The sequence below is a fragment of the Lemur catta genome, chromosome 6, assembly GCF_020740605.2.
Source record: "Lemur catta isolate mLemCat1 chromosome 6, mLemCat1.pri, whole genome shotgun sequence".
Lineage (NCBI taxonomy): Eukaryota > Metazoa > Chordata > Mammalia > Primates > Lemuridae > Lemur > Lemur catta.
Window position 1 is genome coordinate 45,294,968 of NC_059133.1, and position 17,954 is coordinate 45,312,921.

At 37.0% G+C, this 17,954-nt stretch overlaps 1 protein-coding gene across 2 annotated transcripts in view; it reads right to left on the minus strand.

Moving 5' to 3' along the window:
• Positions 1-11,623, minus strand: part of CAND1 (cullin associated and neddylation dissociated 1) — a 41,808-nt gene extending 30,185 nt beyond the window's left edge. The window contains exons 1-2 of one of the 2 annotated variants that reach the window (XM_045553415.1): positions 11,130-11,623; positions 1,457-1,600 (exon numbers count right to left, since the gene is read on the minus strand). In XM_045553415.1, coding sequence (XP_045409371.1) covers positions 1,457-1,600; positions 11,130-11,197 — 212 coding nt within the window. In that variant the 5' untranslated portion in view covers positions 11,198-11,623. The remainder of the gene's footprint in view (positions 1-1,456; positions 1,601-11,129) is intronic. The other variant, XM_045553416.1, reaches the window with a different exon arrangement.
• Positions 11,624-17,954: the final 6,331 nt, after the last annotated feature.

The following is a 17,954-nucleotide window of genomic DNA, read 5'->3' on the forward strand; positions in this document are numbered from 1 at the left end:
GAACTGTCTGTTCTTTGAGGTTTCAAAGATGTCTGTAAAAGATTTCTGGAACTTTCCTTTGGGCAGCAAGTTCTCTGACAATTTTTCCAATTTCTTGATAAGGCTATTTAGTAATTTATCTACCTATTGAATTTTCCCTCCTCTAAGAATCAGCTCTTAGATTATTTATTTACCTATTATCATGATTTAATTAATCTCCTAATATATTTGTTTAGATCCTAATTCCTGTATTTTCTTGAATATATATGTTGTTTCTTCCCCAACACCTTTAATTATAAATACAAAAGACCATCAAAAGATCAAGAAATTTCCTAATAAGATTCATACATAGTAAATAAGATCTACATACCTCCTAACTCTCAATTTGGGACAAAGACTACTTTTAATTATTGCTTTTAAAGGCTGGGAAACACTCAGCACATATTTTGAACAAAGCTTAATTTTGTTTATTAGATACATGGCAAAAGATGAAAGAAACTGAAGTAAAATTACTGACACATCTGCATTATTCTACAACTTATTTTTTGAAAGATTCATTTTATTTTAACAAAGGTCCCGAGTTAAACAAATTTGTATTGCATGTCTAGAAATTCTATGCTGACCAATGATTTCTCTCATTTTTGCTTGCTTCTACAGAAGTTATGTAACAACCTAGTCTAAAACAAATTTAAAACCTTTATAAGAAAATCCAATAAAGGAATACTAATGGGATAATGCCTTATTTAAACTGATACCAAACATGACATACAAAATGACATAATTCCATAATTTAATTTTTATATCAAACTACAAGTTATAATTACTAATAACTTACTATGTAAATTAAGGGCTTCTAAAATTTGCATTCGCGAATTAAATAGGGACATTAATAGAATTTACTGAGAACTCAAATTCTGTAGCCTACTACGAAACTCAACTGCCAACATTATGCCTAACAAGAAGCTCCCAATTCATTATATACACAATTACAATTTCCACAATTTTTAGGAAAGATTTTTGTAACCATTGTATCATCTGTGTTGTTTTGAATTAACTACGATTTTAACTGCTGCTATTCTTTATTAAGAATTTTATTATTAGTGTTTATTTTCCTTAATTGTTTGGTTATAAATTTCATCCCCGCTGGAATACAGAGAAAGAGGCAAGCAAGCCTTTTAACCCAGCTAAAAAAAAAATCAGGCTATGGTTAAACAAGTGAGAGAAGCATTGTTTCTGGATATACTTCATAAGCATTAAAAGAAATACCATGAAAGGCCACATTTAGTAATTTATATGCTACAAGGAAATATACTGTATGTACCATATACAAACACTACCATTCACTAGTTACCTAAAAATTCTAAAAAATACTCTATAAAGACATAGTATAAGACTAGGATAATTTACTAATTATCACAGACCTTTTAAACAGATTTGGGGGAGAAGAAAGGGATCCAACAAGTAAAAAACAACTTACCATTTGACAGCTAAATTCTGTACCTCTCCATTTTTATCTTCCAGTAACTTCAAAATCATTTTCACTACTTTCCTTTCACTATCATCATCCAACTTGATGGAATCTTTCTGTAGTTCTGTCATCAAATCATTTGTAGCCATAAACCTATCAAAAAATTTAAATTTGTTGATAACTGAAATTTTAAAACATTAATAAAAAAACGATTTTTCAAATTTCATTCACTCAACAGGAACACAGTATTTACAGAACTCATCCATGTTTTTAAGTGATCATAAATATCCATATAAAGAGATATGTTAAAGTCCTGATATGTTCTTACATCAGGTACTATTACCCAAAATTATCTTCCCCAGGTCAGTCTTTATTTCAGATTTACTAATAGGACCTACAGTGAGTGCTCTCTCATTCTAATTAATTGCATCACTACTTTTAGGGACGAAAAGTTCCTCTTTACTTTTTCTTTGCATGGGATTTGAATTTTATCTAGGAAACCCTAAAGCACAAACATTAAGAACATCTTCCTCGCATAATATGTGTGCTGCCTTGGGGCCCACATATTACAAATTACTGTAAAATTTCCAAAATACAAATTCTTATCCCCCACCCCAACTCCCATCACTAGAATATATATTTTCAAAATGCCAAAGTGGTGATTGTAGAAAAGTTGCTCCACCTGACATCCACCCTCCTCCCTTTAAGAACCACTACAAAAGGAAGATTTAACACTGAAAAGCCGGACAAAAACCCAGACTGATCAATTGTCTAATATGAGATTTAAACGAAAAAGCTGAACAGAGGATAAAGTAAATAGTCTCTGGTAAAATAAGGTAAATAGAGTCTCAGATTTTCCCCCATATGCCTTACAGAACAATTCAAGGTTTTGAAAGTAATTTCTCAGAATGAGATTATCACATTCAAACAAAGCCCTAAGACCACTTTAAAGGTTGACAAAAGCCAACTTACTAATTCAGCAATTTGCTACTTACATGATAACTTTAACCAGTATTGAAACTTTTCATTTAGTACTGATCTGACAAAGTTTTAAACTACATGCAGCATGGAGTTCAATTCTTACCAAGTTTTAGAAAACTACTTATAAAGAAAAGTTTATATTTACACTGGAGCAATACAAGATAAATTAAGCATATACTTTTTAAAAAATATAGTTCTGCTCATTGGAAGCCCCTCCTCATTTTGATATGATGACAAAACAAAATTAAAACCACATAATTTTCATTAATATTCTGAAAAGTAAAAAACTGCATAGCACATTAATTCAGGCACTTCAAAGCACTGAAAATATCTTAACTATTTTACTTGAATAAAATCCATTAAATAATCATAATAGTTATAACCTCTAAGGACCACTGCAATGCCAGTTATCTGTTTCAAGAGGAAACAGTGACATTAATTTAAGTAAAAAAACAGATACTCTCAAGTAAAAAGTTGTTTTATGGTTCTGAGTGATTCTACTGGTAAACAGATTCATTCCTTTATTCGTCATTTATTTACTCACTGCCTATTATACAAGAAAGCCTGGACTAAGAACTAAGGACAGACATAAAGGTGAATAACCCCTGGCCCCTGGTCTCAAAGAAGTATTAAAATAAAGCCTACCAAGTTTAGTCCCTTTCTCTTAACTTCTTTAATGGGACAAATTTTTAAAAACAATACTCAAGAGCAATTACTACACCAAAGAACTGCTAGGTTGGATCTCGTCGAAAGATGAACAGAGGTTTGCATAGGGAAAGCTGGTTTGAGATTTAAATTATTTTTTTTTCCCAGTGGTGATGGTGCAGAGGGGCAGAGCATCTCAGAGTGAAGGACTAAGTAACGGTTCAGTACGGCTGGAGCATAGAAACCTGATGGAGAAAGAAAGTGAAGATGATGGAAACGTAGGCTAAGGTCAAGATGGGAAGGGCCTTACATATTTACTCACTGTGTAATGAGAACCTACTACCTACCAGGTACTGTACTAACTGTTGTGGATACAAGGGCTAGCCAAAGCAAACAGAATTCTCGCTGTCTTAGAGCTTATATTACAGTCTAGTAGGAGACATATTAATTTTAAAAATTATATATGTAAGTAAGTACCTATGTAATTATGAACTGAGATAAACGCAATGAAGGAAAGGAATGTGTCATCAAAACAACACAATAGTATAACAATGTAAACTGACCTAGACTGGACTGGGGGTTGTGCATCAGGGAAGACGGATCTAAAGAGTGGGCAGAATCATAGGAGCAGGGTAGGAACCGGTGCCAGGCAAGCAAGGGCCAGGAATTAAAAAGATCTGTAGACCACACCTTGATTTTAGTCTTTACAGTTTTTATTCTAAGAGCAATGGGAAGGTCCTGAAAGATATCTGGGGTAAAGAGAGGGAGCAAATGGAACGATCAGATTTGCATTTCAGAAACATTACTCCACCTACATACACTGCAGACCACATTTTGGAGAGAACCACTCTTCGTTCATTTAGCCAGACTGAATGGAGACCAGTTAGGAGAACTACTGCAGCAGTCTAAATGAGAAATGATGGTACCTTGAATGGTTATGGCAATCAATAAAGATAAAATAAAAATGGACACACAGTTGATCCTCATTAATCACAGATTCCTATTTGTGAATTTGCCTACTCGTTAAAATTTGTAACCCCAAAATTAATACTGCCTACTTCTTAGTCATTTGCAGACAAGGACAGAAGGGTGAAAAACTTGAGTCATCCACCACATATAATGCCAGCTGTGGTGGAACAAGGCAACACTCTGCCTCCCTAGTTCCACCTCTCATGCTATAAACAAGCATCCTCTTCTCACCCTATTAGTAACCTGTGTTTCACATGTGTGCTTTTTGTTGATAGTCTTCTTGTTATGGCCTCCAAGCATAGTGTTGAAGTGCTGTCTAGCATTCCAAAGTGAAAGGAGGCTGTGATGTGCCTTCTGGAAGAAATACATGTGTTAAATAAGCTACTTTCAGGCATGAATTATAGTGCTATTGACTGTGAATTCAATGTTAATGAATCAACAATATATATTAAATAAGGTATCTTTAAACAGAAACACATAAAACCAAGGTTATGAACTGATCAACTGATGAGAATGCTGTAACAAGGGGTTCACAGGAATCTAACCCTGAAATTCCATAAGCAATGGTTCAGTACTTGCTAATTCAGTGTTTTTGACTACTTCATAGCACATAACTACTGCAAATAATGAGAACCAACTCTATTCGAACTTTTATGAGTCAAAATTAATAGTTCTTCACCATGGATCAGACATAGGGATGGTAAAGGATGAGTTAGTAGGAAACAAGTAGGAGGAAAACCACAAGAACTGGGTGTTAGTTACAGTCAGCTGATATATAATTGTCCAGAGTCTTAATGTCCCTGTACAGCCACTGTCACATCAGATGGTTCAACCACTATCTTATAACAGGAGAAAGAATTAACTCTAGTTAAACTATAAACTATATTGAATGGATATTTCCCTGATCTTAATTAACAAAATCTCAGCCACGGTAAAGATACGATTATAAATTAATGTCCTGCAGCCCAACTTCAGCCCAAAAGGGGAATGGATAAAGAAAAAACAGTAGCCCCTGCAGTCCAGAAACTATTCTGAGGCTCAATGTTATTACAAACCGATCTAATGCTTTCAGCTAAAGCATATTGTTTTCGTGGCCATATACAATCTCAGAACACACACGTCAGACAAAGTCACTACTGAGCAACACCAAATATAAAACACCAAACATACCCCTCTCCAATTAAATGAGCAACTGCTGCTACTTTACCAATTATAGCTTTACCCCCACTTAGGTCTGCTCTTCTCATAAAACTTATTAGGACGACAAATCATAGAATTGCCCTTACTTTCTACTGCAACTCACTTTCTAGATTGACAACATTCAATCTAAAGCAAAGCTCAGCTTCCTTAGATCCCTTCCTACAGTTATCCAAATAAATAGGTTCCTTCTAACACCTCTTACTGAGAGGCTCCAGAGTGTGTGTTCTCCCTCATTGTAATGAATAAACTCAACTTGTGTCAGGGTTGCTTATATAAGAGAATTTCAAGGAAAAAGTGGTAAACAGTACTTAAATATCAAATAGATGAGCAAAGAAAATATCCACTAAATCTGTTACATTAGGAGATTGTTAGGGATTTTAGGGAGAACGGTTTCAGTGAGTCCAAATGGGCAACAGCTAAAAAGTTTGGAGTTTATCTTGTAGTCAATGGGAATTAGTGAGGGAGGCACTGATTAGCTGTGATATTTAGGAAGAAAATTCTAATGCCTAGAGTGCACAACAGACTGGATTAGGAGGAAGCCTGAGACAGCAGCAAAACTAATTTGAGAAATACTCATCAGGAGACTAGAGGGAAGATAGATGGGACAAGAGTGACAGCAAGGTTTTTCCACTTGGGGCTTTCAGTGGATGCTAATTTAACAGGCCAACCTAAGAATAAAGAAGGCTTAAGGTGGAAAAAGGGGAAAATAAAAGGTTAAGTTTCAGGCTCCTATGGGATTCCCAGGTTGATACAACCTGCAGGCAATGCCATCTCATTCATTTATTCAACAAGTATTTTGGGATACCAGCATAAGAAACTATACTCTGCAAATCCAGTGATAAACAAAACATAGTCTAGAACTTACATACCTGGCTTATTCCACTGGACTGATTAAGGGGTGAACTTATTCATCTTTAGTAAATCCAATGTAGAGAAGCAGAAATAACGGTAGACATGGATACCTTGCACAGCACAATAACTCTCACCACAACTCCTCCCCTCATACATAAACACGATTTTACCCTTGCTTCCAACAGAAATCTAAGTGATATTGCGAACTTCATCACCTAGTTAACGAGTTACCTTTCAAAGATTTTGCACACACACCACTGCTAGCTCACTTTTTCTCCTTTATTCCTCAGAGAGCTAAGAATTATTCACTTGGAACAGTCTTAATGTTATTCATGTAAATAAAACTGATTTTTACTCATCTTTCTTCCCAGTTTCCTCAATGAGGGTCCTTTCCTCTCTTTTTCAGTAATGAGCCCTAATCAATGCTGATAATCAGTTAGTAGTATATCTCCATCAAGAAAAATCACCTAAGCAAAATCAAGTTGCTGTCTGTCATCAACCTGCAAAGTATTTTAAAAGTACCCAGAAATCACCTTCTTAATCTCTGCAAATCTACTTCTTCTGATTAAACCTGCTTTTCTTCAAGCACAAGTAGTCAAGATAATTTCACTTACTATTTCCTGTTATATTATTGTAAATGCCCACACAGTACTTTCAGTTAGGTGATAAGATCTCTAAAGTCCCTTCTAGCTCTGAAAGCCTATAATTCTTTAACAGGCCTGATATTTTTATCAGCATTTTAAACACTTTCAAAGAGAAAATAACTTCCAATATCCAAAACACCTAAATAAATAAATTTGGTAACATAAACCATTATCAAGCTGGGAACTGCTTAAATTCTACAATGCAGTGAATTATTTTAAGAAGATTGTATCAAGTAGTATTTAAGTAAACAGATTTTACAATGACTTCTTGAAGGTTCCTAAAATCCCAATATACTTTTTTAACACTGGAACTAAAATCCAATTCTACTAAAACAAGTACCTATTAAGAACCCACATAGCCAAGAACTAGACAGAGTAGAAAATTCATTTCAATAAGACAAGGTCCCTACCCCTAAGGAGTTCTGTGAGCAATACCCATCCAGCTACAGTCAAGAATCTACTCCCTCTTCCCCAATGAAGTTTTGTATAGTATACTTTAATACTTGTGAATCACCTTGCTTTAATCTTCTCTGCCACTTAATGCCTGACAACTACATATTGCCCTGGGTTATTTATCTTTTTCCAGTAGTGTCTTAAGTGTTCAATAAGCATATAGATTTACTGAGGGCAATTACCAGCTCTTAAATCTTGTAGTCTTTCTCAATTATTAAAAGCATCTTCTAGCATAAAATATTCCACAAACCTAATTTCAGAGGGAACTGAAATTTAAGGGCTGATTCTTAATATCCTTTAGTCAAAACCCAGAAGAGATGGCATAGCTAGGTAGTTAAGAGTTCATGCTCTGGGGGTAAAGAAGTCCTAGAAATTCCAGACCTACTATCTGACTGACTTTGGACAAGTACTTAATCTCTTCAAATCTCAGTTTCTTCAACTGTAGTAGAGACTATTATTATCCACTTTTACTAGAGTTGTAAGAATAAATAAAATCAAGCTCGCAGTAAGCATTAACTATTATGAACAGAGAAAAGTGTTATTTTCTTTAGCCCTTGATTCCTTGGAATCTTTAATTCAATTGGTGGTGGAGCATATGAAAGTAAAAGAACTTCATTAGTTACCACTGCCCACTGTATATTCGTAAGTGGAGTATTCACATGGTTCATCCATATTAAAGCTTTCACTCTGGTATCTACACAATCATATACCTCCTAGCTACATCACTTTATTTTTACTCTACTCCTTTAAGGAACACACACCCTTAGGCATTTTTGGACTTCAAATAACTAATATACATTGGAATAAAGGTTTTCTAGAAAAAAGTCTGAGTATACTCAAGGAAGTGTTTCTTTTGGGGAAGAAGTGATGAGATTGTTCCAAAGAATGATGTTTCTTTATTTTTCTTCTGAAGGTTTGAGATAGCACTCATTATTTTAAAAATAGTTTTTCACTAAACCAAGACTAGTAGTAGATGACAGGTACTATCCCAGACATTAGGATACACAAATGCCTCCTCCCTTTTTCAAAGAGTTCCTAGTCTTGACATTTCTCATCCTAAGGATTCCTCCTTTCTCGTATATCTTAATATCCTACTTTCAAATAATGCAGAATACTAAAACACAAAATTAAGTAATTTTCTCAATAAATTGAGCCTATGATTTAAGTCCTACAAAAGGATTCTTTAAAGATGATGAAATTTCAAAAATTTGAAGCCTGTATCCATTTCTCTACCTTCTCTGCATTAATGGACTATGTAGATATCCAGAAAGAAACTTACAAGTGACCTTTTCTAATTTTCCAAACCCAAGCCTCTCAGAAGTGAATATGCAATCTCAAATTAAGTAGCTTGCCCAAGATCTCACAGCACACAAGAAAGAACTGCACGTCACTAGAACCCAGATGTTGTGACTAGGTCAAATTCCCTTTGGATTCTACCATGAGGAGAACAAAATTTCTTCATTTTGGCCGAATTGTTTTCTTCCCCTCTCCTTAGTACAAGCTAGAGTGTTCTGCACATGTTGGGCATTCCATAATATTAACCTTGCACTCAAGATCCCTCTGGTATCTCAAGCTCCTACTATAGTAAGTATTTTAAAATATGTGGCCGCAAATCTTGGTATATATACCAAAATAAATACATTTCTAATGAGAACAAAGCATCTTTTTAGAAACAAATCTATTAAAATAAATGTACTGAAAATATGCAACAAAATCTTCAAAATACTCAACTTCAGATGCTCATTATTTTAATTAATCCTTAAATGTCTGTTTAAACTTAATATAAGGAGTGCTTTAGTTCCAAAGACTTCTGTTAACTAGATGGTTGGAGTGTATTACAAAAAAGTCGTTAAGAGTTAATAAAAATACCTTAACGATGTCAAATTACTAGAAGTCACTTATTGTTCCTAAACATACTTTGTATAACATTAAGCTACTAGAAATATACCAATATTACACTAATCCTCCGGGCAATGTTTGATTCATTCCAACCCAAACTGGTAGACAATCGTTATCAAATTCATCAATGACTATATTTTAGCATCAGAGCATTAAGTCTTTCATATATTTAAAAGCCTAGGCATGTATATATTATCTTTACAAGAAATTTAAGGAGGCTTCAGTTAATAATCGCAATAATCATCACATGGCATGATTTCTTTAGTCTTTCTAAACATACTACGCACACACAAGTCTGACCAGTTGAACAAAATTGTATTATTACAGGGAAAGTGCTACCTTTAGACTGAAATTGAGTACAATCAGAATGAAATTTAGTACTTTTACAGGAAGAGCTACACTGACAGAAGAGGGGATGGAATCACACCACACATCATATACAGCAGAAAGTTTATGTAAGTTCCATTCAAATATTTATTTACATTTCAATGACTTGATTGGGGGCAAGCAAAGCTCCAAAGGGAATTGAACAACATTCTAATCCTTAAAACACCACAAAACTTTTATTTCCCCCAACAATCTTGATTTTGGCCCTAGAACTACACCAATCTAAAATTCCAAAACAAACATATGTCACCTCCAAAAAGTCACAATAGTAAAATCTTTAGCATTAGCAAACTGATTTTTAACTTTCTATACAGCACTTAAAAGCTCCCTAGGTAGAAAATTTTTTTAAAATCATGTGGTTTTGAAGTCACAAAACTGTATACTTCACTGACCATTTTAATTTGCCAGCACATCAATTTAATTAGGAACAGGAACATTACTTTTTTTCACGGTCATCATTTCACAAATCTGAAAAGTTCTTCCTGGTAGATAGGATCTGGACATAATTTCAGGTGTTAAAACATTGTCGTTCATATAAAACAAGCAAACATAAGCTCTTTAGCTACAATTTTAATTGGAGACCATTTGTTCTTTCCTTGAAAATGCACACAAATTACAACCACTGAAGCACTGGAGAACAAAACTTAAGTATTAAAGAAATAAAAAGCTTTTTTTAGATCAAGTACTTATATTCATTTGTGAACGGATAAGAGGCATTAAAGAAGAAACGTAACGATCACTATAGTATGCAACAAAACAAAACAATCTGCGAAAATATAACATCTTCAATATACATAAGAATTTGGAACCGACAGTACAAATCTCTTAGAACAGAACTGCTATAATTAAGCTTCATATTAACTAGCTCCATATTAGAAAACTCCTTCAATGAAGAAGATCCATTTGCTATGTCTAAGGTTCAGCAATTCATCCCTTTGGCAGTGATTTCGCATATAAGGATATGAGACTGAAACCCCGAGCTTCTGGGGGGTTTTACCTGACAAGGGAAATTGACAGAGATGCTGGCGGGAAAACCCTACGAGCGAAGTTTCCTCCATCCTGGCTGGCTCCCCTCCCCCTGCTTCCCACCTTCACGAAGAGAAATAATCCAAAGAGAAAGTATATAACCCAACCAGCAAAGAGCTCAAAAAAACTTACTCATTAAACCTGAATGCAGGCAGGCCCACTCACACCTGAGGGAAAGGAAGCGGCTGCTGGGTCTCCGAGTGGGCAGCAGCTTGGGCCCCAGCTAGCAAGGCGGCCTAGCGCCTGGGGAGGGCCGGCTGGTAGGCCTGGCCGCCCGGTCTCCCGGCCTACAGCAACTCCCTTCCCCACGATGGTGAGCGGTTTCGCCCCTTCGCGCTACCTGAGATGCAACGAACCAGGTCCTAGCGGGGCAGGGAGGGCGGTGGGGGCGCTCAGCAGAAGGCAGAGGCCCAGAGACCGTGGCAGGCAACGGCCTAGAGGAAAGAACGGGGGAAGGGGGTCAGAGGGGCCTGCCGGGGCGAGGGGGCAGGCAGAGTGGTGGGCTGGAGACCTCAGGGAGGCGAGGGAACTGGTTACGGCCAGAGGGGTGGGGCAAGGCCTGCAGGAGGGCCAGGGCCGCGGAGGGGGGACCCCGAGGTGGGGGAAGAGTAGGATTTCGGCCTCACCTAAAGTCCTTGTCGCTGGATGTCATTTTTTCCAGCAAATTGGAAATGTGGTACGAGGCGCTCGCCATGTTGACGGCCTCGATCCCGCCCGCTGGCGCCGCTGGAGCTGTTGCCCGCTGCTGCCGCAGCTGCCGGAGCTCCTCCTCTCGCTCGCGGCGGCTCCCGCTTCCAGGGTCGCAGCGCGACGCCGACGCTGACTAGGGAGGCGCCTCCGCGGGCTGCCTCCTCCCCGGCGAGGCGTGGGCCTGTCCCGGGGGAAGCAGAGGCTACGGGGTCTGCCTAACGACGACGCTACTCGCTGGAGAACGAGCTCATGGGCGGCGGGACGTATAGCAGGGCTTCTCCGGGGAGTCAGACACTTCCACTCAGGGCCGACTCGCTCCCACTCGCTCCGCACTCGCTCCCTAGGGCAAGAGGCCAAAACCCGCCTCCTTCGCTCCGGGGGCTGGGGCGGCAGACGCGGGACGCTACGGAAGGCTGAGGTCAGAGTTCACGGAGGCCTCCCCACGCACGCTGCAGGGAGGAGAGTTAAAGGGAAATTCTGTTGGCTGAGGCCTGTGTCAGTCTTCACGTGAACCGCCTTTCTGGAAGCATGACAACGCCCAAACGGGGCTGTTCTCGCGATACTTTACGGCGACGGTTAAAGGAGGTGAGGCGAGCGGGACCGCTGGGCCTTAATCTGAAAGTAACTTATATTTTTTTCTGTATGGCATTAGAAGAAGTTTACGATTTTTGAGAAGTGTAAGGCCTGGAAGTAATGACATTTAAGGGGTTAGCCTGGAGACCAACGTAAAATTATAAGGGAGGGGCTTTCGTTTCGAATCGGACGCGTGGCCTACATTGCCTTAGCCGCCATGGTGTTGCCACGTGAAAACCACAAACCCCAGAATCCAGTCCAGGTGCGACACTGGGTCAGGATGTGATTGGCTGCAGGAACTTGTAGCTTCCTCATTGGCTCCCGTGGAACGAGTGACTTCTGGGATTTGCAGTCTGGAGAGACAACGAGCTGAATAAACCCTTAGGGTCGCCGCGCACTCGGTTTCTGCCGCGGATTCTCTTTTCCCCCCAGCACACGCTTTTTGTGCCATGCGATGTTTGCAGAGCTAGGCGGCTGCAGTTGGCCAGGCGCACTGCGGGTCAGTTGGTGTTCTTGGCGCAAGCCTGGTGGCGACTTTCTAGCCCTAAGACTTACCGCTCTAAAGGCAGCAGAACCTCCCGACTTCTCTGGCTGTATATACGCCTTCCGTGCATCGTAGTCAGCTCCCTAACACCCGCAGGACCTTAGTAAGACCAATGGGCATGCGACAGATTGTATGCAGGGGCCCACTCGTTTTATTCAAAATAGTTAAAAGACTTATGCAGTCAGCTTTTGTGGGTTTGATGGTCCTGCGGCTGTGTAGGTTATTGTTCCCTCAGACATACACAGCCATGAAGATGAGATATCAAAGCATTTGTTTTACTATCCAAATTTTTTACCTGCTTAATATTTGGGAACTTTTACGTAAATTTTGACAGCTAGGGGTTACCACCTAAAAGTTTGTTAGGAATTTGAGGTAGGTGGGATTGGATCTAGCTGACCTTTCTAAATAAAAAGAGAGCCCAGGGAAAAGACAAGGAAAATTCAATCGAATTCTGATATTCCTGTGAAAAACAACAACAAACCTTTAAATAACCCCCTACTTCCAAATACATCAAATCCAATCAAATCTACCTAATCTTTCTTTACCATTCTTATCTACATCATCAAATATTACTATCTTCTAAGTCAGGCAATAGCAGTTAATAAAACAGATGAAAGGTACTTTAGTCTCACAGTATGTGTCTAAGTTTCCCCCTCATTACTCTTCTCTACCCCATGTATCCTTTTACTTTAATATATGTAATATTTTATGTAATATATACTATACATGTTTCTCCCAAGTAATGCCGCATCTGTTCCTTTATTTTACCCAAGTCTGCCTTCGTTAGGGCCTCTTTGATCAGTCTGTATGTGAGCACTTCAGCCACAACCAATTTCCTTTTGCTCTGAACAACCTTTCCACAATATTTAATCAGACACACACACACACACACAAACAGGTCATCTTTTCTTGTGTGTGGACCTCAAGGCTTGGAACCTCAGTCATTTAGTAATAATCCTTTCTTTTAGCCTGTATCATGATTTGCGTATTTATGTGTGTAAATCATTTCATTTATCAGCTTCCAAATATCTGGAGTCAGATACCTTAAATATAAATCATATTTAATGCCACTTACTAGCCGTCTTAGGCAATTCACTTTAATCTCTCTCAGCTTCAGTTTCTTCATGTGTAAAATGATGATCGTCAGAGTATTACCTCAGGGTTGTTTTAAGAATTAAACAAGATGTCCCATATAAAGTGCTTGGCACATTGCTTAGAGCATAGTAATAATATTTATAACTAGTATTTCTTACACACTTGCAAAGGTGCAGAAAAGCATCTGATAAAAGTTAGTTATTATTCTTTCCATCTTTTATTTGTCCCTATTCCCAAATCATTCTGCACAGCCAGTTTAGAGTTGTCCAAAACATTTTTTTTATGGTACTACTTACCAATTTAAAACATTCAGTGGCCCACTATTACAGAATAAAGTCCAAATGTTTTGGCATTCACTGGCCACCTTCTGTTGTCCCTTACCCTTTCTTTCTGACCGGTCACTGTTCTAATATAGGAATTGCTCCTACTAAAATTTTGAGTCCCACAAAGATCCAACTCCAAGTCTTTGTATATAATTATAATTATAAGTGCTTTTTATAGCTCAGGCATTCTATTAACTTATTTAATCCTCAGAACAGCCCTGTGAGGTTGGTATTGCCCACATCTTAAGTATGAAGGGCAGAAAGGTTAAAGTAACTTGCTAAGGGTCACCCCTACTAGAGACTAGGAATGTAAAATAACAGTAAATGGAATTAAAACCTTCTAAATTTTCACTAAAGCAGTTGTAATATGAAGAAAAAGTCAGAACTTTTAGGAGAATAAAGACACTCTAGGACTTTGTATGTGTTTCCATCCTTCTCCCCTATTATTAGAAGGAGGTTCTACTGTAGCATTTCCCAAACTGTGAACCCTAGAACACTAGTTCCTTAAAATGTTAATAGAAACTCTTGGGTTTTGGGATATGTGTTGGGGAAGGGGTGCAGGTGGAGAGAGTTGTGTTTAAAAAGAAGGGTTTAGAAAACGGTTTCTTAGCTATACAATGTCTCAGAACACTTAGTATGTTAATATATAAGAGGAATATGTAGTATGCAGCTGGTTGACACATTTGAGCATAGAATTTAAAGTTGTACCTATTACCATCACAAGGAATGAGAGTACCATGACCATGACACATAATTTGGAAACCATTGTTCTGTGTTGATTTTTTTTCTGAACTGAATGCTGAATGGATGATTGAGAGGAGAGTCTTGGTGGAAAATGAGTTTGATATTCATTTTAAAAACAGCCTTTTGCCAAGTAAATGTGGACTGTGCTCAGTTCTACATTTGTTGTAAATTGAGTTAAAGGAAATAAAGAAAATAGAGCTATATTTATGCAACCAGTTGTTAATTTCTGAAATAATATAATTAAGTCTTTGTTGAATGTCAAAGCTGATATGTTGATAGGACAGGAAAAGGGCAGTTCTGATTTGTGTTTCAAACAGACACAAAATGCTTCCTGTTATAGATTATTTATCAATACTCACTTCAACTTAGATACGGAAGGAAGTAAATGCTATATAAAACTAATCTCAAGATTTATTTCCATGTGATGGGAAACAATAGCTAAGAATTTTCCCTTCATCTCTTCTGAACAATTGCTAGAAGCTTTTGGTTAATTTTTAGTGGCACTCTAAATCAACCTTAATTATTTTTCTATGAAGGAATTATTCTTTTAGAGTTAGGAAAACATTTGCAGCATATCAGAGAAAATGAGAAAGATTATTTATGTGACAGAAGTGCTTCCTTTGGAATATCTACCATTTTATTCTTACCTTTGGCTTTTATTATAGTATTAACCATCATTTGGCACTTAAAGATCATAACATTTTCTGATATGAATTGATAAGTGCACTGTCCAGGATTTTCAGACAACTAAAAATATAACTTTATAAATTTAAATCTAGCTATCAGTTTTGAGAAGAATGCAGAAGAAAATGCTAGAATTCACCAAATGTTGCAATTTGCTTTAAATAGAGATTTTGTGCTGATGATGTCTTACCTATTGCTTAAAAAGGTATTCTGCTTACTACCGGGTGCAAGTGTTGACTTTTGAAAAAAGGTGTAAAAGAGTAATTAAAGAGAAATCATGATCCCACAGAATAAATTATGAAAAAATGAAGCTGAAAAAATAGTAATTTAATGAAAATAAATTTAATTAAATGGTACTGAGATCCTTGCAGCAGTGGATATTTTATGCAATGATATCAGCCCATCATTACTAATATTTATACAAATAGGTGAAGTGGTAAAAATACTCCATCCTAGAAAAAAATTGCTGATTATATAAAATGAGTTTTTGCTGTATTTACATCATTTTTGAAAATATGAACTTTTCTTTATGACCTAAGAAAAGAAATTCAAAGAAGCACGCTTTGTAGTTCATGAAGAAAGCAATAAAAATTTTGCATCAATTCCTAACAAGGTCAGGGCTTTGCTATAACCTATATAGTTATTAACATTTAAGATATGTCACAATCTAGAATTAGTTTAGAAGAAAATGGTTGTTGATTGGGCAAACTTTTAATGGTTCAACCAGGGCTTAAAACAGTAGAAAATATTTGCAAAACATATTTAACAAAGGGTTTGTATTCAGAATATATAATCAACTCATATAACTCAATAATAAAACAGAAATCCTGATTTTAAAATGTACAAAAGATTTGACCAGACACATCACCAAAGAAGCTACAGGATAACAAACACTTGAAAAAGTGCTCACTATCATTAGTATCAGGGAAAGACAAATTAAAGCTGCAATGAGATACCACCACATATTTATTAGAATAGTTAAAATTCTAATCTGATCTAATCTAATCTAGGCCAATCTAGGCTGATCATACTAAGTGTTGGTAAGGCTATGGGACAACTGGAACTCTTATACATGGCTGGTGGAAAACAGTTTGGTAGTTTCTTAAAAAGTTAAACATCTACTCTATAACCCTGCCATTCCATGCCTAGGTATTTACCTAAGAGAAATGAAAGCATCTGCCCATACAAAGACAAAGAACATGAATATTCATAAGAGATCTATTTCTTTCTAACTCTAGATTTTAGGCACCTCTTCAGCTCTCCCCAAAATCTCAAAAATTATTAATAGCCACTTAGTAATAGTCAGTGGCTTTTTGATGGATTGAGATGCTGGTATCTTTTTGTAATCTTGAGATATTGTTCATCCAGGCCTTGAGATAGACTAGAACAGATGGATATTTCTTTACTATTTTACTCTTTTGACCTGCCATTTCTTCTTACTAGTATTTATTTTGTTCTTTCCAAGTGATGATAAATCTCCACAGAAAAGATAGAAACATATTTAAGGAGTTAGTTGAGTTAAAGAGAGTTAAGTAATTCAATTTAATTTCTTCTTTTCCATGGCATTTTGCCATTCACCCAAAGTGGTAGCTTTATATGCCATTCTTGTTTCCTTAACTCACAAGTAAAACTTTTTTTCTTGATATTAATAATTTTCACAAGCCTCAGAATCTTCTAAGCTTTTATCCTCACTGATATCACTTTCACATATTCCTTGCTACTTCTCCAAATGATTTTTCATTAATATTATTATTTATAAGAACTTCCTTCATATTTTCAATTTTTTTCAAGACTCTTTTAAATATTAACTCGCTGGAGAATTCTCCATGCATTCATATTCATCACTTTATACATCTCCCCTTTTTTCTCTCATCACTGTAGATCAGAGGTTGGCTAACTTTTTCTGTAAATAGACAGTAAATATTTTAGGCTTTGTGGGCTATACGGTCTCTGTTGTGACTACTCAACACTGCCATTGTAGCACAGAAGCAGCAATGGAAAATACATTAACAAATGAGTGTGGCTGTGTTACAATAAAGCTATGCTTATGGACACCTATTTTTGAGTTTCATATACATTTCACATATTATAAAATGTTATTCCTTTCATTTTTAAAACCATTTAAAATGTAGAAACTATTCTTAGCTGATGGGCCTTATAAAAACAGTGGCTGGATGGAATGCCCATCTGGACTAGAGTTTGTCAACCCTGTTGAGAGGGGTCAAAATCTACAATACACAGCATAATCAATAAGAAAAAAATGTTTTTCTCTTTCTTAGAAAACCTTGAATTGACTTGAAATGATGCATACAACTATTTTAGGTTGCAAAGAGTAGACTTACTCTTTCAGCTTTAGAAGTCTTTCTGCAGAAAATGTAGAACAAGTTATCAAGAGCTACCTTCAAGAGCATTCAGAAACTCCCTCGGGTGCTATTCTCAAAAGGAGTGTTTTCTATCCAAGCTGGCCTCCCAAGGCCAGACTCATCTTCCAGGACATGACGATATGACATGACTTTCTCCCGTCTCAGGAGGAACTTCCTGTCTTCCCAGGCATCTGCTAGTATCTTAAAATCCCCTCTACCAGCAGTTCCAAGGATCTAGACAAAGGAATCTTTATTTCTCCTGAGAAGTGTCAGTCAAAGAGGATCTCTGATGGCCTATTCTGACATCCTAGAATTCTTGAGAAGGGTATGCAAATACTACTATGCAGCAGTGAATGTCTTCTGTAGAATCATTCTATATTTTTGATTTGCATCATTAGCTATCTACTGTGAATTGGAAAAAGTCAAAGAATACAG